Here is a 26,409-nt window from a genome sequence, read left to right as displayed (position 1 = left end):
GTAAATGTTCTGTATACAGAACTCTACCCAAGCAGTTGGGTTTGTTTTTAAAATTAAGGCCTAATTTTTAATTTATCTGTCATAAAGTGTAACACTTTTTGTGTAAAAGTCTGTAAATTTTGACAGACGTGTACCTTTCAACTGACATACCCATGTAACCACAGCCATGGTCAAATTGAAGAACTGTTTCATGCTCCCAGGAGATGAGCCCAGAGCCCTAACCCCGTGGACCTGTGAATGAATAGAATGGATAGACCCACTACACTTGCGCTCTATCCACTTTGTTGGTTCCTTTTTTATTGTAGAGTATTATTCTACCTGTGTCTATGTACCACAGTATCTCTAACACCTTCAGCTGAAGAATAGTTGCACTCCTGTTTGGAATAGCTGAGTATAAAAAATCAAGTCAAATTGTGGAGTTATTCAACCTAAGAAGTCTTGGTGGTTGGTCATTTAAGCATTTGGCTGCTGTTTAGAAGGTTGATAGTTTGAACCCACTCAGTGGTTCCACAGGAGAAAGACCTGTCTCTCTGCTCCCTTAAAGAAAATGCTCTAGGTTGGTTCTGTTTTGTCATATGGAGTTGGTAAAAGTAGGAATCAGTACCCAAAGATTGCAGGCGAGTCCTGTAATGCGATGGGCTTGCTTTAAGAACAGAAAATATTCTTAGGACCTATTCTTCATAGAACTTCTGAGGGCAGACATATTCCTAAAGCTGTGAAAGATTTTTTGGTAAATCTGATTGCAGTGTATTTAAAAAAAAAAAGAAGATTCCCTGTTTGGAAGAAGCAGCCACATTTGCACTAACATACCCTGGCAGCTTTCCTCTTCCAGTTTGTTAAGCATCCCATCCTGGCTCCTTCTGCCCTTCAGTCTGCCCTTATCCAGCAAGCTCCCTCTTGGGAATGGCCAGCCTCCCTTAATAACCGGAAAGGAGTGGACCCAGAGAAGGAAATGGAAGCGGAACGGTTTGTGGAGGGTGCTGGACTAGAATGCCAGTCTTCAAGCTCGGCTTCGCTTCTGGCTCAGCGCACCCACAAACCTCCCTTGATTCTTGCTCCCAGGAGGAAACTCACAGCCATCTCTGTGCATTCCCCTGTCATACAAGGCCTGGGCAAGACACTGGCCAGCTATGCACATTGCTCAACTATAAACCATAGACAGCACTCAATGAAAGATTGTTGATGGCCCAGCAGCAGCATTTCTTAATTTTTAAATTTTTGTTGCTGTTGTTGTTCAGTTAAAGTGTTTTTCTCTGGGGTTCTCTCCTAAGTTCACTTCACTTCTTTGCTCAATTGGTAACTCACTGCATTGAATCTTTGACATGTCAGCAGCCCTGTCCTTCCCATACGCCCCTTATCATGAACATTGGTTGCTCTGTGGCATGGCTGGGCCTGAAGGCTCTTCCCATTGTCACCCCCAAGGCTCTGTTTATTTCAAGAGATGCTCTTGACACCTCTGTGCTGCTGACTCCTTACAGAGAATCCTAAACTAAAATGCCACTTACAGAGCACAGAGCCCAGGAAGTGGGAAGGAGGAAGAGTGTGGTATGCTGCATGGGGTGTGTGTCTTTCTGGTCAGGTTGGTGCTCGTGCCATGTCGAGGAAGCTGCAGAAGGAACTCTCCTCATCCCCAGATCAGGAGAGAGACGCCGTGACAGCACTCCCTGATGGGGGGACGCATTTACTACCCTGTCAGGGATACAGGCACCATGACCTGTAACAGCCCCCATGCCCACCAGGATTCAGTATTTAGAGGGGTTGAACCTGGACAGCATTTTCTGGAGTCTTTCTTCCTGGGTTCAGTCCCATGGTTTCTTGCATGACGCTCAGGCTCCTGGGTCCTGGGTTGGCCTAGAAACGTCCTCCAGGAAGGCTGGGCAGGTGTGAGGTTTCTCAAGTGCTGGTGGGGTGCCCCCTTGGCGGAGAAGCATGGTATTTGTTTTTAGTTCTTTTTCCTATGATGTTAATCAAAGAGTGATTGTGGTGATGAGAACTAATTAGTGAGCTTCATTATTAACAGTTCCCATCTGAGACGTACACATGATAATCCTGAGTGGTTAATTGTTAACTAATAGATTGACTCCAAGCCCCGTTTCTCTGTGCCGTGACATTTGCCACCCCCAGCCCTAACTATTTCAATGGGACAAAAATCAGAGAATTCCTTTTACTGCAAACTTGGGAGCGCTGGTGGCTGTGAGGGTAAGTTGTGCTGCCAACCCAAAGGCACAGTTTCAATCCACCAGCTGTTCTGCAGAAGAAAGATAGTCAGTTGCCGCCTATGTGATTAACTGCCTCTGAAAATCGACTGGAGGGTCAGTTCTGACTTGGAGATACACAGCAAGAACAGTGCAAACTGGAGAATTTTCCAGAAATCACAGACCTTTGATCTGTGTACGTTCTGTGTTTCTGGATGCTAGTGGCCAAGGTATCAAAGTAGTGTTCTCTTTGCCACCTGCCATGAGAGGGTTCAGCTTCCTCTGATGCACCTCTCCGCTGCCCCCAGCTCTTCCACTCTGTCACACCTGGTGATGCATTGTGCAAAATTATTTGTGACACGTATTTGCATATACTGCAAGGTTCTCTGTCGAGAGCAGGTGCATTCTGGTGGCTGAAGGGGATTTCTTACAAGCAGGGATAAGTGACCTGTATTGGGGGAGGTTTGGCCTTGGTGAGGCAGAAGTGGGGGCCGCATGAGAGATCATCGTTAAGGTGTCTCTGTAACCTTTAGCTCTCTCTGAGGATCACCCAGTGTTTCCGTCAGGGTCGTTCCAGCCCTGCCTCCTATAACACTGAGGTGTAAATATTAACATCCTTTGAAATGAAGTCACCCCAGCCCATTTGTTGCATCATTACTTTCTCGATTTCAAGGTGCATTGAGGAGGCAGAAACATTCCTTGCGGAGATGCCATCCTCAGTAGCAGGTTAACTGTCGCTAATGCAACCTTAAATTAGCTGTTCTGAGACTACAGGAAAATAGTTCTCTATGGTTTGTTTGGTTTCCACTGGGTGGGTTTTTTGGGAGGTGGATTGGCAAGTCCTCTTCCCAGTCTGTCTGAGTCTGGAAGCTCTACTAAAACCTGTCCACCTTTGGGTGACTCTCCCGGTGTTTCTGGGTAGCATAGCTTCTGAGCATCGCCGTAGCATGCACACTTCCACGGTACAGCAAACGGACAAATGAGTGTTGGATAGATCTTGGCTGAAAAAAAGAATACAGAAAAATGTTTATGTGTGTTTTATTGACTGTGTAAAGGCATTCGACTTTTTGGATCATTACAAATTATGAAGAATATTTTGAAGAATGGCGATTCCAAAACACTTGGTTGGGCTTATGTGGAATCAATACTTAGACCGAGCAACAACCTCTAGGACCAAAAAAGGGGAGAATACTGCATGGTTAAAAGCCAGGAGATGTGTGTGGCAGGGTTACAGTCATTCGCCACACTTGCCCATCCGAATGCTGGATAAATCACCAGAGATGCTGGGCTATGAGGAGGGGAAGATGGTTTAAGACTCACTAAAAACTTGAAATATGCAGGTGCCATAACCTTGCTTCCTGAAAGTGAAGAGAACTTGAAGCACTTCTGAAGATGATCAAATACTACAACCTTCACTGTGGATTATATCACAACATCTAGGAAACAGAAACCCTCACAACTAGACAGTAGGCAGCATCATGGTCAGTGGAGAGAAGATTCACGTTGTCGAGGATTTCATTCTACTTGGCTTCACCATCAGGGAATCAGAGGATGTATCCCCCTGGCCTAATCCTCAAGTGTTAAGAAGTAAAGAGAACGTCACTTTGAGGACAAAGGGGTGCCTGACCCAAGGTGTGGTATTTCCCCTTTCCTCGTATACTTGGGGGAAACTGGACAAGAGTAAGGAAGGCTGGAGAAAAGAATGAGGACTTTGAATGATGGCGTTGGTAAGGAATACTGGCTGTTCATTCCTTGGAACGTCGGGGAAGTGACCGGGGTGTTGGAGTATGCTCTTTAGAAGAGAAGCAGGTCAGACTTCCTCTCACGTACTTTGTTGTTCTCAGGAGGGAAGGGTAGACGCTGGGAGAGAACATCTGACTGGCATGTAGAAAGTCACTGCAAAGGAGGAGCCTCAGTGGTGGTCTGTCTGTGACAGGGACAGCTCAGCCGTCAACGAGCTGGTGACAGGCGCACCAGACCTCGCAGGGCTGGGTCCACGGGGTCCCTCAGGGTAGGAGCTGACATAGTAACACCTCACAACTACTTGGGTTTATTTTTAAGCCCAGGTAATGTGAAAACTACTGGTACAACAGAAAAGACTGCTCTCTTCAGAACTGTGGCTGCTGCTCAATTATTTCAACAAAGTGTAGGACAGCAGGGGATATTGGTATAGATAGTAGAAAACAACTCATTTACGAACTCAGATTCTCAAGGCTAACACCACTGGGGCACCAGAAGACAATGGTAAATAGATCCCCAGGCCGCCTGTAAGTGAAACATGACATAGACAGGCAGAGCGTGCCTCTGTGTGGATCAGAGTAGATTTGAAAATGCTGCTTTAATAACATCTCGCAGGTGCCCAGGTAGCACAAATGGTTAACCATTGATCACTTAACCCTCACGTTATCAGATTGAACCCTCCCAGTGGTTCTCCTCTGCCCTTTGGGGCTACTGTTGAGCCTCACAGTCAGCTCAGCAGGACCTCGTGACGAGAAGCAGGTCGACCTGGTGCTGCAGGTGCTTCACTCTCTCACTCAGTCACTCTCTTACTTTCCCACCTCTCTCACTCTCTCACTGTTTCACTCACTCTCTCACTCTTACTGTCTCTCATTCACTCCTTCTCTCTGTTCTCTCTCTCACTCACTCACTCTCACACCCACCCATTCTCTCACCCTCTCACTGACATCCCATCAATTCTAACCCACAACAACCCTGTATTGAGCTTCTGACACGCCGTGTTAATGGCAGACTGCCCATATTTCTCCTAAGGAGCAGCCCGTGGATTCCAGCCCCCTGGGACACAGTCATTTTGTTAGCAACACCACACACTACAGAATAAACTCCCTGAGCTCTTTGTAACCCCTTGTTTTTGTTGTTGTTGAGAACCATCAAGTTGGAACCGACTCATAGCTGACCCTCCAGCAGGTTTTCAGAGGCTGTAAATTGCATAGGAGGAGATTGTCCATCTTTCTCAAACTACGTACCTTTGTGTTGCAGCACCGTTTCTTACTCCAAGCCACCACAGCTCCCTGTAACCCCTCAGGATCGCCTACACTGCTCCCCACTAAACTTTGCTGCTCAGAGCCGCGTCTTACCTCCTTTATCTTTCAACAGAACACTAGAAGGGAGAGAAGGTGACTGAAACACGTTACTGTACATAAATGGGCTCTGAAGGGTGAATTGTTAAACAACATCCAGTCTGTCTGATAGTAGTAGAAGCAAAATTCCCGAAAGAAATAGTTTGCATAACAAACTTAGCATGGAATGGTTTGTATTATATTTCTGTCACCCAAGAGAACTTGTCAATCAGCCTTACCTGCCTTTTCTAGTTGTTTTTATTAAAATAATTTATATATACTAGTTTACTTAAAGAGTTCTTATACACTGTTTTTTCACACTGGATTGTTCCCCTTTTCTTTACCCCTCCCATCGAATTGTGTGACCCTATGATTAAGGGACACCCTCTTACCCTACTGCTCCCCTCCCTACCTTGGGTCCTCATACACAGTCTACAATAATGGTCTCATACCGTATTTGTCCTTATGTGACTTAGTTCACTTATCATAATTCCCTCCCAAGTTAGGTAGTCATTTACAAAATCATTACTCCTACAAGCTGCATAGTATTCCATTGTGTGAATGCACCATAATTTCTCAATCCATTCAGTTGTGGCTAGACAGACATTTGGGCTGTTTCCGGGTTCTTGCTATGGTGAGTGATGCTATTAAGAATATTGGTGTGCAAGTCTCCGTTTGTGCCTCAGCTCTAAGTCTCATGGCTTCTATTTCAAGCAATAGAATAGCTGGGTCATATGGAATTTCTATGTTTAGCTTTTTGAGGAAATGCTAAACATCCTTCCAGAGTGGTTGTACCATTTTATAATCCCACCAACAATGTGTAAGAGTTCCTATCTCACCACGTCCTCCCCAACACTTACTACTTGCTGCCCTGCTGAACTTCACCTTTGCTTTCAAGCCACTGAACCAAATATTGAAGGCATCAAGAATGTTTTTGTTGAACAGGAAAGACACATTATTGTCTAGTTGTGTCTGAGCTTCCAAAGAGCTGGCGCGGTGTGATGGGCGTTCTAAGGAAGTCCCATCCCTATAGCCCTCCCCCTGGACAGCACTGGTCCACCAGCATATCCGCTCAGCTCAGCCTTTCAAGCACTTTCCTCAGGGGAAGATGGGAGCCAGTCCTGACCACACTGGGTGGCATGTCCTGGTCTCACTGCCATCTTCCCTGAGTCGTTTCTGGAGTAGGAGTGTTGGGTTGTGGGTTAGGGAAAGTCAGGAACAGCTCTTGGTTGTAGTACACCAGTGAGGCTGCTTTGCTGCGCCTTGATTCTCAGCCTGAGGAAGCCTCTCTCTTGATAAGGTTGATGACAGCGAAAAGCGGGCAAGTCGACCGCTTCTCAGGCCATGTTGATGCCGCACTGAAGGTTTCCTTGTTGGTATTCACGCTAAAGGAGAGTGTGTGTGACGGAGGGGGCTACTGCTGTTGTTCTAGAAGCATCTCTGGTTTTCCAGATAAATAAATTCAAAAGGACACTGCGAAGCAGAAATCTGTTTCTGGAAGGGGAAAAAAAGGAAACCAACAGACCCCATATGAATTACTCCATTCTTCAGGACAGAGGACCTCCTTCTCTTCGGAGACATTAAGTTGCCTCATGATTTGCGATAATCAATTTGATAATTGTTGTTGGCTTACCGGCTCAGCTCATGAATAATGTCCCAGATTTAGACGAGTATGGCGAACGGATTAGGATCAGGTGGTGCGTTTCTTTCCCGAAGACCATTTGTCTTGCTTGACTGTCCTGGACCTGTGCCAGCTGCCGGAGAGGCACTTTCCCTGTGCACATGGCGAAGGGGGTGTGTGTTGCGTAAGAGGTGCTCCGGGGCTCCTGAGCTGCACTGTGGCCTCACCTTTAACCACTGTGCTCAGGAGGGAAAGAACGGCTGTCTGTCTCTGTTCTCTGAAAAGCAGTTTGAAGGGAAGGATGAATCTCATTAGTGTGAGTATTGTTTTCATCCCAGCCTACCTCACTGCTTCTGAATGAGAGGAGCCCCCTTGGCTCCTGTGGAAACTCTCAAACACTTGATGGCTTGTTAAATTTTCATTATCTAATGTGCATTAATTCATATACAATAGCTTGGTTGCTAGGAGCAGCGCAAGAGAGGAGGTGTGTGGCGGAGCCCAGCGTGCTGGTGTCACTTGAGTTGGGGACAGTGTACAGTAGTCGCTGTCCTCAGGGGGCATTAGCACTGCCGCTCACTCTGCCACGCACCCCAGGAATGCTGACAGCCAGCCACTGCTCCCCCGTCACATGCCATGTGAGGTTTTGCTGCTTGCTTATGCTATCGTCTGTTTAATTAGCTCGGGGGGCTGATGGATTCCACGGCTCTCAGCTCCTTGTGCGGAGTGCTCTGGGACCAGAAATGTCCACAGTACAGTCCTCTCAAGGGGAGAATGTCTGGGCTTGGTATCAACACTTGAGACAAGTTTCAGCAGTGCTGTGCCGGCTGTTTTATGTAATTTTATGGACTACAGCCTCCAAGATGGATTACATCTCCAAAATAAAACAGAACTCCTCACTGCTGGAACAGTAGACTGTCCTAACAGATGGAGAAAAGATTGAAGTTGCCAGTGAGTTCATTTGACTTGGATCCGCAATCTGCACCCATGGTAGCAGCAGTCAGAAAACCCGAGCACAGGTTACCCTGAGACAGTCAGCTAGCTGGAAGGTGTACCTGATCCCAAGCCCTGGTCTACACAGTCGCTTCCTACGCATCTGAAAGTTGGACGGCAAGTCAGGTACGCTGACGAGGAATCGACGCCTGTGAACTGTGAGGTCGGAGAGTACTGAGCATGCCGTGGACAGCCGAAAGAACAACAAATCATTCTTAGAAGGAAGTACACCCAGGCTGCTCCTTAGAGGCGAGGATGGTGACACCTCCTCTCACAGACGCTGGGCCTGTCGTCATGAGGGAGCTGTCCTTGGAAGAAGACCTCCTGCTGGGAAACGTAGAGGGTCAGTGGAAGAGAGGAAGACCTTCAACAGAATGGATGGACACAGTGATGTCACAGTGGGTTTGAACGCGGCAGCAGTCATGAGACTGGTGCAGGAGAGGGCAGAGTCCAGATCTGTTGTTTACAGGGTCACAGTGAGTCACCTCGAAGGTTACCTGACAACAGCAGCGTAATTATTGGAAGAACTGTGGTGACACTGTGGTTAAACAGTTGTCCACTCACTGACAAGTTTGTGGTTTAAGCTCATGAGCTGCCCTGCAGGGGAAAGACTTTAAAGGCACACAGATATTAAAGCAAAAATTAACCTCCATAGAAGGTTAGTGTTGGTCTTCTGACCTCAATTTTAGGAAGATGAGTGCGCGCTCGCTCTCTCTCTCTCTCTCTCTGCCAGAGCGGAAGGAAAATTCTGATTTCTTGTACATTCAGTGAATGCAGAGGGAAGCAGGGACAGTCTCTGCTTCCATAAGTATTTTCACCATTGGAAGCCCTGTTGTTGTTAAGTGCCCTCAAGTCGTAGGCAACTCATAGCGACCCTATAAACAAAAGACTTGGACACTCTATAACTTTCATCCTTTCTTCAGGTTCATAGGGTTTCCAGAGGCAAGCTATTATCGAAGTGGATGCCACTCCTGCTTCCAAGCTTGTTTTAGTTGGGGAGCTCCACCAAACACTGTCCATCATGAGTAACCATTACTGCAGTTGACACATCAGTGTCACAGTGTTGAGCTTCACAGCAACCGCGAGTTACCCTTGTGCAGGAAATGGACAGACCAGTGCTATATGTCCTAGAAGAATGTTTCACTAAAAACAATTAAAGACAGGCCGGAGGACTGCGGATTAGAGTCACCCACCCTTGACTTGGCAGAATCACTTTCTGCCCACTAAGCCACCTGACCTCTCTCTGTTCTGGTGGTGCTGGTGTTAAGTGCCATCGAATCATAGGCGACTCATAGCGACCCTATGAACAAAAGACCTGGACACTTGTATAGCTTTGTCCTTTCTCCACGAGGTCATTCTCTCCTGTCACGTGGGGGTCACTGAGTCAGAATCAACTCGATGCCAGTGGGTCTTGTGTTTTGGTTGGGCTTTTTGCCTTAGGGTTGTTGTGTTGGGTTTGTTTTTAGGGTTTGGTTTTCTAAAATAATTATAGTCATATGCTGTCATGCTGTGGTACTTGTCTTCATGGAGATAGGAACTGGAGCAGTGTGCCTGAGGTCCCGCTGGCCCCGCAAGGCACTCAGAGCCAGAGTTGCTGTACGGGTGCCCCAGGAAGGCTGAGCTGTTGTTAGGATTAAGGACCAGTGTCTTGATGTGTTACATCACCTGCTTACAACTGAAGCTGAGGCGCTTCTGACTCCCTAGGCAGGAGTTTGGGGAGCTGTGTGGCACAGCCTGGGAGTCAACACACACACACACACACACACACGCGCGCGCACACGCGCACACACACATATACACATACACTACTCCATACAGGGTTAGTGTTGCATCACACACACACACACCCCCCCATTAGTATTGGCATTCTGACCTCAATTTTAGGAAGATGAGCTCTTGCTCTCTGTCTCTGTCCCAGAGCAGAAGGGAAGATCTCATTTCTTGTATATCCAGTGAATATAGAGGGAAGCAGAGAGTAAGAGAGAATGTTCTGGAAACTGTTGATTAGGACTGTACTTCTCCTAATGAGAGCAGGTGGGTATCTTGTCTGAGTGACAGTTTCAGAAATGTTTGCTTGTTTTGGAGTTCTCTGCCCGGCTTCCAGTCTTCTGACAGACATTCTCAGTGAAACATTTGCATGGGTTTCATTTTTTCTCTCATGATTATTGTCTTTTTCATTTCCTCACTAGGACACCCAAAAAGCAAAGCAGTTCCTGCCCTTTCTGCAGCGAGCAGGCCGTTCTGAAGCTGTAGTGGAGTATGTCTTCAGTGGGTCTCGTCTCAAGCTCTACTTGCCAAAGGAAACTTGCCTTATCACCTTCCTGCTTGCAGGTGAGTCTGTGTGTGCCGTCTGGAAGCCACATGCCCACTTTCCCCTGTGTGGTGTCTGTTTTCTCTAATTATGACATGAGTGTCTCGATTTGCTCCCCGGCTGCTGCACCCCTCTTCCCAGCAAGCAGCCTCGGAACTTGGGGGGAAGTAGCAGAACGGGCAAGCTGGAACTCCAGACAGCCTGGGCGAAGGGCGTTCCAGACACAGACAAACAAACGGCAGCCGTGCTGGTCTCACCCTCGCCTTCTCAGTCACAGGCCGGCCGTGGCGATTCCCTAGTGGGCGCCCGGCCTGGCATCACCCACACCGGCTCACCCGCCACACTGTTCCTCTGTGTCACTAAGATGATGCGTTCCGTCCAGCCTTCCTCCTCACGGCGTGTCCCTCTCCCTCATCTTCTCTTTTGTGGTAGCTTCATGTTTTACAAGCCGGTGAGACCCATCTCACCTGTGCTCCTGGAACTGCTTACACTTATGCATTCCAGGAGCAAACGGCTTCGCCTCTTCTCTGCCGGCAAGTAAACAGGTGATTCCTTCACAGTCGGTGCCTCTCGGAGCCTGTGGTCTTGGAAAGAAAGCTGTCACCTTCCCCCCACCGCAGCCCGGCACACACACTCTCTCCCTCACAAAGGACACATTCTGCTGTGTCCTCCCGAGGCACATTGCCTTTTTTTGTGGCTCTCCTGTCGCCTCAGCAATTCTTCGGTTGAATTCCTGAATAGAATTTACTGTGGGGGAACAGAAACAGGAGCGAGGATTGCTGCCCCCAACCAGACTGCCGGTACCTCCTTTTCCTTAAGAGTCACGGCTGGTTTCTTCTGGATGAGGGCCTCCCTCAGGCCCAACTAAGTGGATTGAGTTATGTGAGGTAAGGAGCTCACGATGGACCATGAAGCTCACAGTGCCACGACCCTCTGATTTTGTGGAGGTGCACGCACACCCCGAAGGAGGTGATGATCACTCCCCAGCCCTTGGCTCTCTGCAGGGAGCGACGGTAGCGTGGGGACAGCTGGTGAGACACCACAAATCCACGTGGTGCTGGAGGCGATGCTTTTGTCTCTGCAGATAGGAGTCCTAGGCATGTGAGAGGGTCCTTTTTGCAGGGCCATGTGGGCCCTTTTCTTATGATTTCTGCACAGATGAAGTTCCTTAGCAGTGAATTCTCGTCATTACCACATTCGAGGTATGCGCTCAACTCCTCCGTTTTATACCTGAAAAACAAAAGCCTCGCTTGGCAGTGGAGGGCTGCGTCCCAGAGGTGGAGGAAGTAAAACATTATTATTCTTTCTGGGGAAACTTGGCTACAGATCTGTAGGGGAAAGAAAACATTGACATTCTGGTTTTTAAACTCAGAACTCCCAGAGTGGAGCTGGCGCTGCGCATAGACCTCTCTTGGTTTGAGTTTTCCATCAGAATCTTCTCATTTTTCCCTTTCTCAGACACAAGCAGTCTGATCACTAGATTCCACGACCGCCAGTTCCTCTGTGAACTTGGCATTATTCTGAGCTTAGCAATTCAAACGGCATTCCCTGAGTTAACTTGCATTCGGCAAGATAGATTACACAGAGGCAAATTCATGATAAAAATATAAGCTTTTACATTTGTCTCCTGCCATGCTCCATGCTGTGTTATATTACGCATCTTCTGGTTTCTTTAGAAACCTGGCAATGGTACAGGACATAGAAAAGTCTTAAGAGAAAGCAAACCTAGGTTTGAATCCTGGCTCAAAAATGTACAAGCAGGGGCCATTCAGGTGCTTTTGTGTGTCCTTTTCCAGCCTCGGTTTACACATCAGTTACCTGGAGACGGTTGCCTGCCTCTCCGTTACCTGGGGCTGGTTGTGACGGTCTGACGAGATGGGTGGGGGATGCAGAACACGCCTGCCATAGAGTAGATAATCAATACAGACTGTTTCCTTCCCTCACAAGGGGTTGGAAATGTTCAGTCAGCCCTTTTCTCAGCCCCTGTGTGCAGATGGCATGGTCGTACAGATATTTACACGGAGCTCTGCCATAGAGATTCTGGCCACAAATCCAGCCTCCTCCTGTCCTGGGAGCACGCTCACTGAAAGGAAGGCTTTTCCCTTTAGACTTTGGAGCAAGGAAGTCTGCATTGTCTTGAAACTTCTCACAAAGAATGCAGACGTAAGGAAGACACCGTGCAAGCAGAGGGCATGATGGGCACTGGGCAGACAAGAGAATTATCCACAACCTTAGAAGTGACACAGGGTAGGGAGCGATTGGTCATTTAAGTGGCCATGAGAGAACACATCCCTGAGGGGCAGTGTTTTGAAAGAAAGCAACGTGGTGTGGTTTTTTTTTGTTTGTTTGTTTTGTGTTGAGTTTTATGTCGTGGGAGCAGAAGAAGAGGAAAGAAGCATTCTAGTTAGTTGTAACAGCTTGTATGGTTTTAGAGATGTGGTGTGTCCGAAGGTGCATGGCATCCTGGAGCCCTTTTGTTTGGATAGTGTCTAAAGCTCTCAGGAGCGCTGGTGGTTCAGTGGTCAGGAATTGCACGGCTAAAACAAAAGCGTGTGGTTTGTATCCCCCAGCTTCTCCATGGACTGAAGACGGGCAGTCTACTCCTTTGCAGTTTATAGCCTCTGAAAACGCACTGGAATGAAGGTCAGCTATGAGTTGGTTCTGACTCAATAGTTCAAAACAACAAAGATCCAGGAGAGAGGAAATGAAGCTGAAAATTCAGGCAGGTGTTTCCTCTTTTGAATATTCTGTGGCGCTTCGGCCACTGGGAGGTATAAAGTCAGGCAAAGTGCTCAGACTTCAAAATCAAAGTTCCTTTTGGAGGATATATTGGAATAAAATGATCTGAAGACTTGGAGAACAGTTAAGAGGCAAACAGAATAGAAATCTAGGGTTTAGCCATGAGAGAGGACAGACTGGAACAGTATTTAGACGGTAGGTTTGACATAATTCAAGGCATCATTGCATTTTGAGGGGTGAGAGTGGGTGTCAGGATGCTGTTAAGTGCGGGGGAAATGGAAGCGTCCAAGTTTTAAGCAGCTGGGTAGATCAGTGCGTCCACAGCCCAGCCCACCCAAAAGCCGCTGCCATCCAGTCAATTCTGATTTCCAAGACTACAAATCTCCATAGGAAGAGGTGGTCCAACTTGTTTCCAAAGTGCGGCTTTCGGTTTTGAACTACCAAACGTTCTGTTAGCAGCCAAGCAAGCTGTGCTCGATGCACACAATCAAGGTTAACAGGAAAGTAAGGATACATTTTAGTTGCAGATCACTGGTTTGTCTTTGGACGTGTAATGTGTCAGGTATTCAAGGATGATCAGGTTAAGAGTGTCCAAGCTCAAGTCTAGCTGCTGGGCTGGCACATATTTGAGTAGGGAGTCACCAGTGTGCAGGATCACTTCGGTTAACATGCTTCAGTGCCCAGAGGACTGGTTTAGGAGGAACAGACGAATGCTTTGAAAACCCTAGACTCTTCAAGGATTTGAGTAAGGTCAGGAAAGATATGCTCAACCATGAGAAAGAGCATCGTGAAGGAGAGTGGTCTTGTAGGAGCCAGTGGAGGAAAGAATTCCAAGGAGCCAAGCAGTGCCTGATTGCACCTAAAAGATGAAGTAAGAACCTTGGCATGGCTACATTATCCTTGTAAGTCATGGGTGGTTGTTGTGCAGTTCCGTCAGAGTCTAGTCAGCTGAAGGCGTGTTACAGGTGATTGGGATGGAAATGTGGGAAGCGAGCAGAATTATCAAAGGAAGATTCTCAAAACCCAGCAGAGAGTGAAAAAAAGCAGGAGTGTGAAAGCTAAAGGGTCAAGGTGACATTCTAAGGATGTCAGCATCTGAGGGGTTTTATAACTGTAATTCTTATTGGAGACTAGAAGCAGACAGGCATGTGTAGTTGGGAAAGCCTTTCAGTATACCTACTGTTTCCATAATAGCAATTACAGGGCCTCGAAGTGGACAGAGTCTTCTTCGCAAATGAGGGTGGAGTGAGCGAGTGTCCTAGACAGCATAAACTAGTATAAAAAAAGGATTTGAAAAGTTGCATTGAGTATAGAAATTATACAACAAAGTCTTCTTATCTCCAAGGAAGAAGAATCAACCAACATTTATAAAATACACTTTAAAACAAAATAAATTTTAAAAACCCACCAAAATGTTGAGAAGCACTGGTTTCAATTCTGAACAGAAGAAAGTGGGAGGGAATTCAAGGGGCTGATTGATAGAGTGTGCCCCAGAGGTGCAAATGAATGAAATGAGAGGAGAGCGGCTGAGGGGAGGGCCAGTGTAGGTGCTTGGCAGTGGCCGTTACACAGCTGAGAGGGAGCTTGCACAGAGGCGCAGTGACGGATTCTTACCCTGAGGGGCGGCGCTTTGAGTAGAGTGACAACAGGGGTTGGAAGTGCTGCTGAGGGGCTTGGGTGACCCAAAATCTTGATAGCATTGACTCGTGGAAGAGTGAACCTTGCAGCATCTATCACTACACTGTATGTTACCAGCACCTGACTGCTCATGCGTGGGAGTCGGGACAGTGGATTGGGGCTGAGAGTTTGGAGGGAGAAGCTAATAGGTCACAAATACTGAGGGAATTTCTGAGTTAAAAGTTGTGGCTCCACTCAAGCTAGGAGATAAAATGAGGCCCAAAAAGGATGCTAAACAAGGATGGACCAGGGCCCCCAGTTGACTGGAACCTCTTGGGAGGAGAATGGGCAGCGGGCAGCCAGCAGGATAGAAGCCTTGCTTAGCACTTACTATTCTGCCTGGAGGAGGTCTCACGAATCACAGCTCTTTGATCTGTGAAATGGCATAATAACATACTTTGCTAAGGAAATTAAGTTTAAAAACACTGTGTGTGTCTGCTTGTCACAGGACCTGATTTTATTGTATGTGCTCAGTAAACAGTAGCTGTTACCTGTAATCATTACTGTTGTATATTCGGATGGTTTTTCTACGAGTATATTAATGCAATTTTGAGGGAGAGTGAAGAACACTGTGCCCGGTGACCTGTTGTTGTACGTCGTTAAGGTGATTCCTCACAGCTTACAGAGGACTGAGTAGAAGCCCATAAAGCTCCTAGGTTGTAATCTTCACAGAAGCAGATCTGCAGGGTTTCTCTTACAGAGCCACCGGTGGGTTTGAACTGCCAACTTCTCAGTTCATAACCAAGCTCTTAACCATTGTGCCATCAGGGCTCTTTGAAGATGTAACCCCAAGGTAGTTTGTAGTTAGGTGCCATTGAGTTGGGTACACTCATAGTGACCCTGTGAACAAAGTATCTAAACCCTGCCCTACCTGCGCCATCCTTGTCATCTCTGATCTACTCAAACCCACCGTTGCAGGCATTGTGTCAGTCCATCTCTCTGAGGCTGTGACCCTCCTTTGATGGCCCTCCCCCTCTCTAAGCATTATGTCCTCTTCCAAATACAGGCTCTTCCTAACTACACCCGAAGTATGTGAGACAAAAGTCCCTCCAAGGAGCATCCCGGCTGCACCTTTTCTAGGACATATCTGTCCTTTTGGATATTCAGCACTCTTCTGCAACAGCCAGCTCAAAGGCATCAGTTCTTCTGTCGTCTTTATTTATTAGCCAACTTTCAGCTACTTAGCAAATAATTGAGAAAACTCACAGTTTGGATCAAGTGCACCTTAGTCTTCAAACTGGCATCTTTGCTCTTTAGCACTCTGGAGAGTCTCTTGACTGTGGTGTCAAGAGTATTGATTGTGGATCCAGATGGGATAAAAATCACTGACAGTTTCTATCGTTTCGCTATCTATCATGATGTTGCCTATTGGCTCAGTGGTGAGGATTTTTGTTTTCCTGATAATAGAATTGTAACCCGTATTGGAGGCTGTAGTCATTGAACCTCTGCAACAGACATTTCATGTCTTCCTCACTTTCAGCAAACACAGCTGTGTCATTTGTATAACCCAAGTTGTTTATGTGTCTTCCCCAGAGGTTGATGCCCCAGTACTAAGGTCCTAAGTAAAAAAAAAGAGTCCTAAGTAGAAAAAATCATAATAGAGACAAAGAGAAGTAGAGACAATAAAACGGAACTTGTCAGAGGTTGGGTTTTATACGTACGTTGAGGAGCCAGGCGGTCCTAGCACCCACACCTACAGTCTTGGTTGTTGAGCGTGTGTGAGGAGAAAGCAGCTTTGGTCCGGGTAGTTATTGGGAGGAAATGGTCTGTGGGCAGGTTAGATGTACAGGGAGTTTGTTTGTGGGATGATGTTACTTTGTGTCCCGTGGCACCAGACATTGAGAAGTGGTAACTAAGTGTTTTGCCCCTAGATGGTTTTCTATCTGTCATATTCTCATGGCAAAACTAAATGCTTTGCACTCAAGTATCCTTCTGTCTATCAGGAAGGATGGTGTGAGGATCCTTTTAAGGCTTTATTCTTAAATTTATTTAACTTTTAAGCCAATTCTTGCTTTTCTTCTCTAATCCTATAAATGAATGGACTTTCCATGCAAACAGGATAGACGTGGAGCCCGGTGAGCATCTGTACTGATGTCGGGGACCATCTGCCCTCCACATTAGGCCTTTGGCTGAGCTGGTGGAGCACCGAGGAGGAGCTGGGCAGGGTTCACTCCTGCCGTGCACGGGCTCTGCTGTAAGCTGTGGGCTGTTGGAGCTTTCCTTCTCAGTGACACCTGGGCTTCACTGAGCCAAGAGGCAAGTGTCTCCACAACTGACCGCAGGCTCCAAGGACCGCTGGTTGTGCAGTGGTTAAAACACTCGGCACCAAACAGAAGGTTGGTGATACAAACCCACCATGCGCTCCATGGGAGGAAGATGAGGCCTCTGCTTCCAGAAGGATCTCATCCTTGGGAGCCAGAGCGGTATTCACCAGTCCTGTGGGTCCTGAGTCAGAGTCCACTGGAGAACAGGGAATGTGGTTTTAGAAGCCTCGGTTCCCTTTCTCCCCTTTTCTTTCCACAGCCTTTTGCAGGAATCACACCATATACTTGGAGTGGTGCAGTGAGGTAACTACCTTTTGGGGTTGGTGATTTTTGTATTTGAAATGCTCCAAGACCATTTTCAGTAGCCCCTCATTGCCATGTGAAAGAGCTAGGTGGCTGCCAGGGAGCCTTGCTTCAGCTTCTCGCCTCACGTCCAGGATTGGCAGCACTGGCATTTCTGTTGGGGGTCTGTCGGCCAGGACACTGGGCCTCGTGGTCTGGCTTGGTAGAGCTGTGCTGTGTGCCCCACACCGTGGGAAGGGGGCACCAGGCCTGAAGCGCTCCACTCTGAGTGAGGAGGGAGCAGGGCCGGGTCCCAGGAGCAGCGGCGAGCTGTCCCTCATGTGCTGCTCCCATTTATCCCAGCCCTCTGGACTTCAAGGTGGGTGGACACTTTCCATTTTTATGTGGCCTTTTTTGGGCAGACGGCCCCACAGCTTGATAGGGAGTGGCATTTGGCCCGAGCCAGCTGGCCTCTTTGTCACGGTTCCTGCACCCCTGTATGCGGAGCGCTTGCTTGGTCAGATGGGGTAGCAGGTGGGCCTGGGAAAAGTCAGCTGCAGCTACCAGGTCAGTGCCTCCTGAACATGCCAGCCCCTTAGTCCTTTGAGCACCTGGCTTGGGTCTAGTCACTGAGCAGGTGACTTTACACCACGAGAGCAGAGACTCGTCAAGGTCCCACTGCTGTGGCCGCCTCCGTGCGTTCTCCTGGGGGTGTGGGAGGCAGTGACCGCCACCTAGTATCCTGGGGGGAGCGGGGAAGCCAAGATCCCCAGGCAGCCAGCATTGGTTTAAAAGCTTTCTTTTCCTCATCCAGCCTTTAATCAGCCCCATATAATGCCTTTCATTAGAACAAAAGCTGTTTGTCCACTATCTGTCTTTCTAGTTTGTTTTCACTTGTCCTGAGAATCGCATTTTACTTCTTCTCCTCCTCTAAAGGGAGACTGAGGCATGTATTTGCAAATCACCTGGCTCTCCAGCCACATTTTTACTTAATTGCGTCAGTGAGCGTGGAATGCATCTTGTTTTGCCCTGTGGCTTTATATTGTGCGTAGATGCCATCGAGTCGTGTCTGACCTGTGTGACAGAGCAGACCTGCAGCCCACCCCCACCACCACCCCTCGGGTGCTCTAGGCTGTAGTCTTTTCAGAAGAAGCCATTTTCCAGACCTTTCTCCCCTGGAATGTGCTGGGTGGGTTCTGACTGCCCACCCTTTAGTTGGCAGCTGAGCACTTAAGCACTGTGCCAGCGGGCTCTCTACTTTTGTATTAGTTTTGCTTCATTGGAGCTGCTTTCTTAGCTCTTGGGCATCAGGGTCATGCTGAGGGCCAGCTTCCGGAAGTTGGCCTGCTGGCCAAGCAGAACAGGCATCCAGGCAGGTCTGCAGACCAAATGCTTTCTCTGGAATCAGAAGAGACTAATCCTGGGACACTGACAGCAATGTAATCTTCGAGTGTTCTCTCAGGTAAGCGGGGTCTCCGGCACCTCGCTGGGTTGTCCCCCTGCCTGCTTCCCCATGTTCTGACAGTGCACGGGATGAATTACTGGCAGAGGCCATGGGGAGGTGGGAGGGCAGTGGATGTTGTTGACCTTGGACGGAGCTCAGAGTGCAAACTCCCTTGAAGGTAGCAGCCAGCTGGCAGGGGGTTCCCAGGTGGATCACAGCAGGTGACTTCTAATCAACCATATGAAGCAAGACTAGAAAATGAGGCTGCCCTTTGGCGTTTTCCAGTTCTTTTCTCGCCCTTTGATTAGCACTCCCCTCTGGAGCTGCAGTATGACGAGGAAGGTGGTGAGGGAGGTCTGGAGCATCGCACTTGCACAGTGTTGAGGGGTGTGGTGAAGAGCTAGAGGCGTGGCAGTGTGTCCTTCCACACTGAAGGCCTTTGGATGACGTGCCTCATTTCTGTCTTTCTCTTTCACGTCTCTTCTCTAGCTATTCCTAATAGGAATACCAATGGCCTGTTTCAGCAGAGCAAAACCTTGTAATGAGAGGGTGGAGGAGATGAGAAGGGGAACAGGATTATCCTCCCCATCTCCTGGCCCCAGGAATGGTGGTTCCCCATTGATTACCAGTGCCAACCAAATTACACAATTAAAGCCAAGGCATGTTTAAGTGAGAAAACCCATTCTCCAAGCACAGAGGTGCTAATGAATCAGACTGCTATTGTGGTTGTGTTTGCTGGGCTCCTATCCTTAATTAAGCAATTACAGGGTCTGCTGATACTTACGAATTCCTTTCAGATGCTTTAATTGAATTGCAACTTAATGGATATTTGTGAAGTGGGGTATCCTTTCTCTGGGGACTTCCCAGTTTGCTTCTCTCTCCACTGCCAGCATGCTCTCACTTGGGCCCGTGACTGCGAATGGGCATCTTGACGCGATGCTCTTCTGGGGCGGCCCTTCTCTCATCACTTTCGAAAGATCCCAGGTTGTGTTCATGTTGGTAGGCCCATCCCAGAGGGTCACTTTGTAGGAAAACGTCAGCCTGGGAAACCATTTGGGAAAGTGTTTTCAGTGCAGCTAAGATGTTTGCAAGCCCACTTCCACCAAAGGCAATCCGTGGTAGCGAGCTTTTGCACCATTTAATACAGGCTTTCTACTCTTGCATAGCTTTCTGGCTAATAAGAGAGAAAACACATGAAAAACTGAAAGGAAGAACAGCACAGTAAGAATTCCCCGATGTGTGAGACCGTTCTGTGGGACGCAGAGCAAAGAATGAGAATTGAGGAACGGCAGGGTCTTCCTAGGAGAAGTGGCAGTGGAGACTCCCAGGTGACTGGGAACGTTTTCTTCTGGCGGGCGAGGTGGGATTCATCTCGGCCAAACAGCTTTGCCTGTGTCATTAGTTCGCAGGAAGGGTTGCCTGAAAGAAGTGGCTGCTCCCATCGCTCACGCTCCTCTCGGCCCTCGAGTTGGCACGTCTGCCTCCCCCTCGCCTCCCAGCCGCAGCAGGCACACCATCCCCCACCCCCCGGTCATGGGGACGAAAGTGCAAGCTTGCGATTATAGCCTGATTATCTCCCATCTTTAGATCATGAATCATCCCCAGAATGAGACTCATCATACTTGTGGGTCATTCAGTTGCATTGGTTATTTACTGTGTTTTTTATAACCACTAGGCACTATGTTGGGAATACAGAAATGCATAAGATATCGTTCCTGCCTTCAAGCAAAGTGGTTATGGCTGCTGAAGTGAAGAACAGATCGACACAGAAAAAACTACTCTTAAAATAATAAGCATAGGGAATACATGCCTTAAAAACCATCTAAATGCAAACAGCATAGAAATTATATGAAGCAGAGAATAAATATTGTGAGACTGTCAAAAAAGGCCAGGGAACTCTGCTGGCATGGTTCACAGCGAGTCGTGCTGCCAACGCAGAGGCTGTATCACCAGTGGTTCGAATCCACCAACACCTCTGAGGGAGAAGGATGGGGAGTCTCCTCCTCCTTTCATTTACAGCCTCAGAAACCTGATGGAGGGGTCACCGAGACAACAGCATGGAGCCAGGTTCACAGCAGTGAGTGTGAGTCCAAAAGGCCAAAGCATTTCTGTGTCTAACTCAGAGTGTTGGACCCCCGAGTAGTAACAGAGCAGCCAGGGCAGCTCGGGGTAGCGCAGGCTGGGGGAGACCATTCCATCCGGCGGCTTCCTCTTTTAGGCAGGACATCAGCAAAGTGCAGGAGGACCAGAGGGGAGACTTCACGCTGCTTAGTACCATTGCTGCTGTTGCTTCAAGGTGCCATTGACTCCTGGTGACCTTGTGTCTAATGTTTGAATCCCTTGCTGCAGTCTTTGTGTCCATCCTTCTCCCCTAAGATTGTCCTCCTCTTTGCTGGCCCTCTCCTAGAGGCAGAAATCAGGGGAGTGACTGCCAAGACATGAGGATGTGCTTCAGAATGGAAAAGGAAGAGATCTGATTTGTTCAGTGGCCTCTTCAGATCCAAACACACACATTTATTTGATTGAGACAGAGTGATAAAGTCATCAATAACATTTGTTCAACATGGTTTAATAGCAGCCACAGACCTCAGTGCTAGACCACTTGAACACAAATGAATCCATGCTTTCCTGCTTGCTAGTTGATTGTTTCTGTCGGCTGAGCTTCCTGATCTTGGTGTGATGCTAGTGGCCTGAAAGGGAGGGGGACAGGAAGGCCTGGATCTGTGCTGGCCTGCCCAGGGGCCCCTGTGGCTGACGAGGAGGTGGCCCCATGATGACTCCACCTCGAGTGGAGAGTGGAGTCCGTCAGCCTCATCGTTTCGGTTGAGGGTTGTGTGCCAAGCAGAGAGACATATGAGGACTTGTCAGCTTGGGGACAGGTCCCTTGACTTTCTCTGGATTCGCTTTTGGAGGAATGGCTGATTTCCCCTCATATATGTAATAAGCCATTCCTCCAAAACCCCTTGCCTCCCACCTTCTGCTCACACCTTTCACTTGTACTACTTTTGAGTTTTAATGTAGATAAGCTCTGGATTGCATCTTTCTGCTCTTACACCTTTTGAGCAGGGAAGAAAGGATGCTGGGTAGGGTAAGACACCATTCTGAAGGTCTACTGTCTGCAGAGCTAATCACTCAGTCGGCCGGATGTGAAAGGGTAAGATTGGGCAGTTCTCCCCAGGGCCTCCTTTCCCCTCTTCCCCCTTCTGACCCTGAGGTCTCTGTGAGGCTGTTAAACGTGTCAAGCTGCCTTCCACCTCGTCAGCACGGGGGAAGGACTGTGACGCCGGTGGAATTGATGCCTTTTCCCGGCTGGAGCCCCTCCAGCTCCAGCACCTGTCATTTTGCCTGTGCCCAGATGCCTCTGTACTGATTCCATTCTTGTGGCTTTCCCAGAAGAATGAAGCTCAGGGTGAATTTTTAGGCTCTGTCTTGTCAATTTCTTTGGCATTTCCCACCAGCCACTTAGTCATCTTGGTGGCAACAGCAGGCCTGGGCTGCTCCCCACCTGTCCTGTGGGGGGAACCTCATTTGGCCTTATTAATAGTAGAAAATGGCAAGACCTGAAAGCAGGGGAGAGTGTAAATGGTTTGGTAATTTGAAATTAAAGGGACGTGCTTTGAAATTTGGTAATGGGCAGCCCCAGGGTGAACAGTGTACAATGCCTGTAAGTCTTCATCCTGGTTGCCATGGGAACCCCAGCTCCCAGCCCCCCTTCAAATAGAGGTTTGGCTTGGTTTGGAGAAGACACACACATACACACAAAATAGTTCTTCATCATTAAAAAAATTTCCTGTGTCCCTCCACAAACCCAAGGTGAGTGCTCACCTTGAATTCCTTCTAGAACTTTTCCTGAGGCTTCCTCAAGCCCATGGGCAGGATGTGCCAAATTTGTGCCTGGCTCTTTGGTTAAAACCTGGCTGGATGGCAATCCTGTGGGAATCTGACACCCTGAGGTGTCCAGAGGGCTCGTGAGTACTGTATACACTTAATGAACTCAACTTCATCAGAAGTGTGGAGGTTCACATCCACTTAGAAGCCCCTCAGAAGAACAGCCTGGTAAGGGCTTCTTTTAAAAGCCATTGGAAACTCTGTGGAGTCAGGGTTGGCTCAAAAGCAGCTGTTTGGCTTGCTTGCTTATTTTAAGTATCCACCTAGTTATACCCTCCGTTGACCTTGATGAGTGGGCCATGGCAGTACAGTAGTTAAAGCAGTTGAAAGATGAATGTTTTCCATGGGAAGAAGATGTAGCATTCTGTTTCCAGAGAGACTTGGAGCTCCACAGGGCCGTTGTTCTCTGCCCTGGTGGTGGTGACGTTCTTGCGTGCTGGCTTGATTTATAGCCACCCAGCAGCCTGAAGCCCTGCACGAACCTGCTGCATCCTGCACCTGTGAATGGGCTGAGTACTTGGCATTGGGTTTGGTTTTGAGGCAGACCTTGAGAGGAGCTGACAGGTTTTCACTCAAGGAACCAGATTGGATAGGACCACCGAGCAACCATCAAACAAACTTCCACATGTTCCACACTTGGACATTTGTCCCAGGGCCATGATACCACTGGTCATCGTGCTGCAGACCTCCCAGCCGCGGGTAAGTGGGGTAGAACCGGCCCTCCCAACTGCCTTCCCTGTCTGGCAGGAGTCAGAGGCACAACCCCATTCTTGGAGTTGAAGTGTTCCACCACCAGAGCTTCCCCCTGTTTATTAAATTGCCCACATGATTTGGATCTCAGTTTGGTTAGTTTGTTAACCGATGATTTATCACCCTTTGCCTCTATTAAGATGGAGAGATTCTGCCTGTGCTCGCTGGCCTGTGGCTCCCTGCGAGCTTGGCCACCGGGCGCCCCAGTGGGCTTTGGAGACAACTGTGTGGACACTGCCCGACCCCCTTCTAGTTCCCGTTGCTCTCTTACACTACAGGAGTGTCCCTGAGCTGTAGGAAGGTGTTTAACCCACCAGTCATCTGCAGCGGTGGAGAGGTGCCCACTCCCCTGCCCCGGCGAGCCTCCTTTTCCAGAGCGTGTACATCTGCTAGCGATTTTTCTAGGGTTAATTTGGGTGTTTTTATTTTTAAATTGGAACACGGTGTCTGTCTCTTCTCTGTGTGTGTTTTGGATGCAGTGCCCGTGCTAGGCATGCGGTTATTAACTCCACTGATACACCAGTGCACTCATTAGCATTTGCATTTTAAATTACAAGCTAGAGCAGACGACATTTATGCTATATTTGTCCCGTTGCCTTCTTCATGAATGATGTTGTATGTGCAGGGAATGCAGAAATAACTCCACAAGGCCCTGAGATATTTTAGTCTCTTTTCCAGAAAACTGCTGTTTCTTTTTTACTCTTGATTTTCATTGTCTGATAGGAATTTTTTTTTTTAAATTCTTTTCCAAGTTTAGATCTATTTGTGACGGTTGCTGATTGGAAAGTGCTAACGATGGACCAACCCTTCGTATCAAAATAGGCTCATTGCGTAGTGTGGCCACCTCTCCTCCCCACGTGTGTTCCCGTCAGCAGCCGGAGGGAGGCGCGCGCTCTCCCGCTGTGCTGTGGGGAGAGACATGGTAGCGGCCCTGGATCTTGTTTATACTTCCTTGTTTCAGAATTAATTAGCCAGTGGTTGGCCTCATGATGGAGTAAAAAAGGTACTAGCATTTGCCTGTTAAGGAGTTTTGTTTTGACAAGACATGTTAAGATTGCGCCCTCGAATTCATTGCCATGGAATCTGTGCTCAGATTCAGTGGGGTTCGGAGGCTGTAAATTGCAAAGAAAGAGACGGCTCATTTTTCTTCCAAGGAGTTGTTGGAGGATTTGAACCACCAGAGAGCCGAACCTTTGGATTAGCAGCACAACACCCTACGGGTTATGCCACCAGAGCTCCATTGATGGTGTGCTGCAGTTGTGCAGGCATCCAGTTCGAATCCACCAGCCGCTTCCACAGAAGAAGGAAGGGCAGTCTCCTCCCATGCGAGAGATCAGTTATGGGTCCGTCCCTACTTGACAGTACACAACAAAAACATACTTTTTTGTACCATAAAACACCAGGTTAGAGGTGGCCTTCTGAATGAGACTTGCCTGGGAGGAAGCTCTGTTGGGAGAGCAGAAACTCCCAACAGAGGTGCCTGGTCATGGCACAAGGTCTGGGGATGGAGCCGCCTTTGCTGACCCCACTCTGCTTGTCAGAATGTCTGGCTCTGAGTAGAGACAGACCGGCTGGTCTCCATTTGTGTCGTCGTGCCAGGTCTCTGAGGCTCTTTCTCAGGGTCAGTTCCTTTTGATAAGGACGAGCATGTGAAATCTATCCTAGAATCTCCAGAGCGGTTCCTGGAAATAGTAGACGTGCATTCTGGGTGGGAAGACGGAAGCTCTGTGACTGAGATCACACGTTTCTTTCCCCACAACCTCGCTGTCTGAGGTCCTCCACATCGTTCTTGTGTTCTGGTTATGCACTGGCATAACCAGGATATGCAGTCGCCTGTGGAGGCTGATGATCCAAGTGCAGATGAGATGTTTGTTCCAGACCAGATTCTCATACCTTGACTGGTTGCCTCCCTTGGCTGGTTGCCACTTCATATGTAAATCGCCTGCTCTGCAGCTAATCAGAACATTGGCGGCTCAGTTCACCCAGAAGCACCTTGGGAGGAAGCCCTGCTCATCCACCAGTTCTGTTCGGTTTCTCGTGGAGTCACAAGGAGTCAGTGTTGACTTGATGGCAACTAGTCGTGCCACCAGAGTGTTGTCTACAAAATAAATACGATTACAGGGTATGGACCATAGTGTCATGCTCGCTGCCTGTGAGGCTGACTGCACAGTAAATCCTACTGGACTTCACTCACTCCCCATGCCTGCCTTACTCATTGAATGAGTCCTGGAAGATAGACAGTGCCTGTTCCTGCCACAGAGTTGACATGAGAGTTCCACATTCAACTTCCTAGTTGATGCAGCCCTCTGTATTTCCTTTGATTGTGTTATTTTTTGAATTATTTCTGAGCTGTAATCTCTTCAGTGTGGAGTTGTCTTAAGAAACCCAACACAGATCCTGTGAGCACGGTCACATGGGGCACCTTCCACTCCACCTCACTGTCTCAGAATTCCAGGCTTCTTCCTGCGTCACACCTGCACATGAGTTCATTTTCTACAACCCAAACAGAGGCTCTTTGTGAAGAGTGGACAGGACAGAGTTGAAAGTAATTGTAACCTCCTGCTGTGCCACTTCTGTTCTGTGGAGACACCCCAGCTCTGCACACCTGGTGCTCACCGTGTATACAAGTGGGATCTGTGGGTTTAGGCACCTAACACGGGCCAGGGGGTCTCAGCCTGCCCCTTTAGTCTGTCATTTCTTTTGGACTCTAGACCTGTTAACCCAGAAAAATTGCTCCCCAGAAATGAAATTGTACTCCATTAACATGGCAGTCACGGCAAATGTGGGGATGATGGTGGTGCTGGAGCGGCCCGGCCAAGCTGGTCACCATGGCCTGCCTTCCCTGTGTGGCATGAGGCCCGCCGAGTGTTCATTTAGGGATGTTGGTAAACGCCACTTAGCAGTGCTGATGGAAGCAACGGAGACGAGACCACTCAAGGAAACTGACAGACCCACTTTCACGCTTTCATTACACTTGTTACCAAGTGAAGTCCCTCCTCGCCCCGCTGGGCTGATGCCCCAGGGAAGGTGGCATCGCTTCCCTGCCTCCCCATGGCCACAAGGCCACCATCTCTGCAGCTCCCCAGCACCTTCCTCCACTGACCTTCCCTCCAGTGTTACTGTACCCTCCTCCGCTATGCCTTCTCCACTGTCACTGCCCCTTCCCCCACC

At 48.4% G+C, this 26,409-nt stretch overlaps 1 protein-coding gene across 1 annotated transcript in view; it reads left to right on the top strand.

Annotated features, from left to right (window-relative positions):
• Positions 1 to 26,409, top strand: part of SND1 (staphylococcal nuclease and tudor domain containing 1) — a 531,942-nt gene that overhangs the window by 348,988 nt on the left and 156,545 nt on the right. Inside the window, exon 15 of the mRNA XM_006896072.1 lies at positions 10,073 to 10,214. Coding sequence (XP_006896134.1) covers positions 10,073 to 10,214 — 142 coding nt within the window. The remainder of the gene's footprint in view (positions 1 to 10,072; positions 10,215 to 26,409) is intronic.

This window comes from Elephantulus edwardii, unplaced genomic scaffold (assembly GCF_000299155.1).
Source record: "Elephantulus edwardii isolate Elephantulus edwardi_28Jun2011 unplaced genomic scaffold, EleEdw1.0 scaffold00181, whole genome shotgun sequence".
NCBI classification, from domain to species: Eukaryota; Metazoa; Chordata; class Mammalia; order Macroscelidea; family Macroscelididae; genus Elephantulus; species Elephantulus edwardii.
Note: the sequence above shows the minus strand (reverse complement) of the source record. Positions and strands in the feature narration are given on the sequence as shown.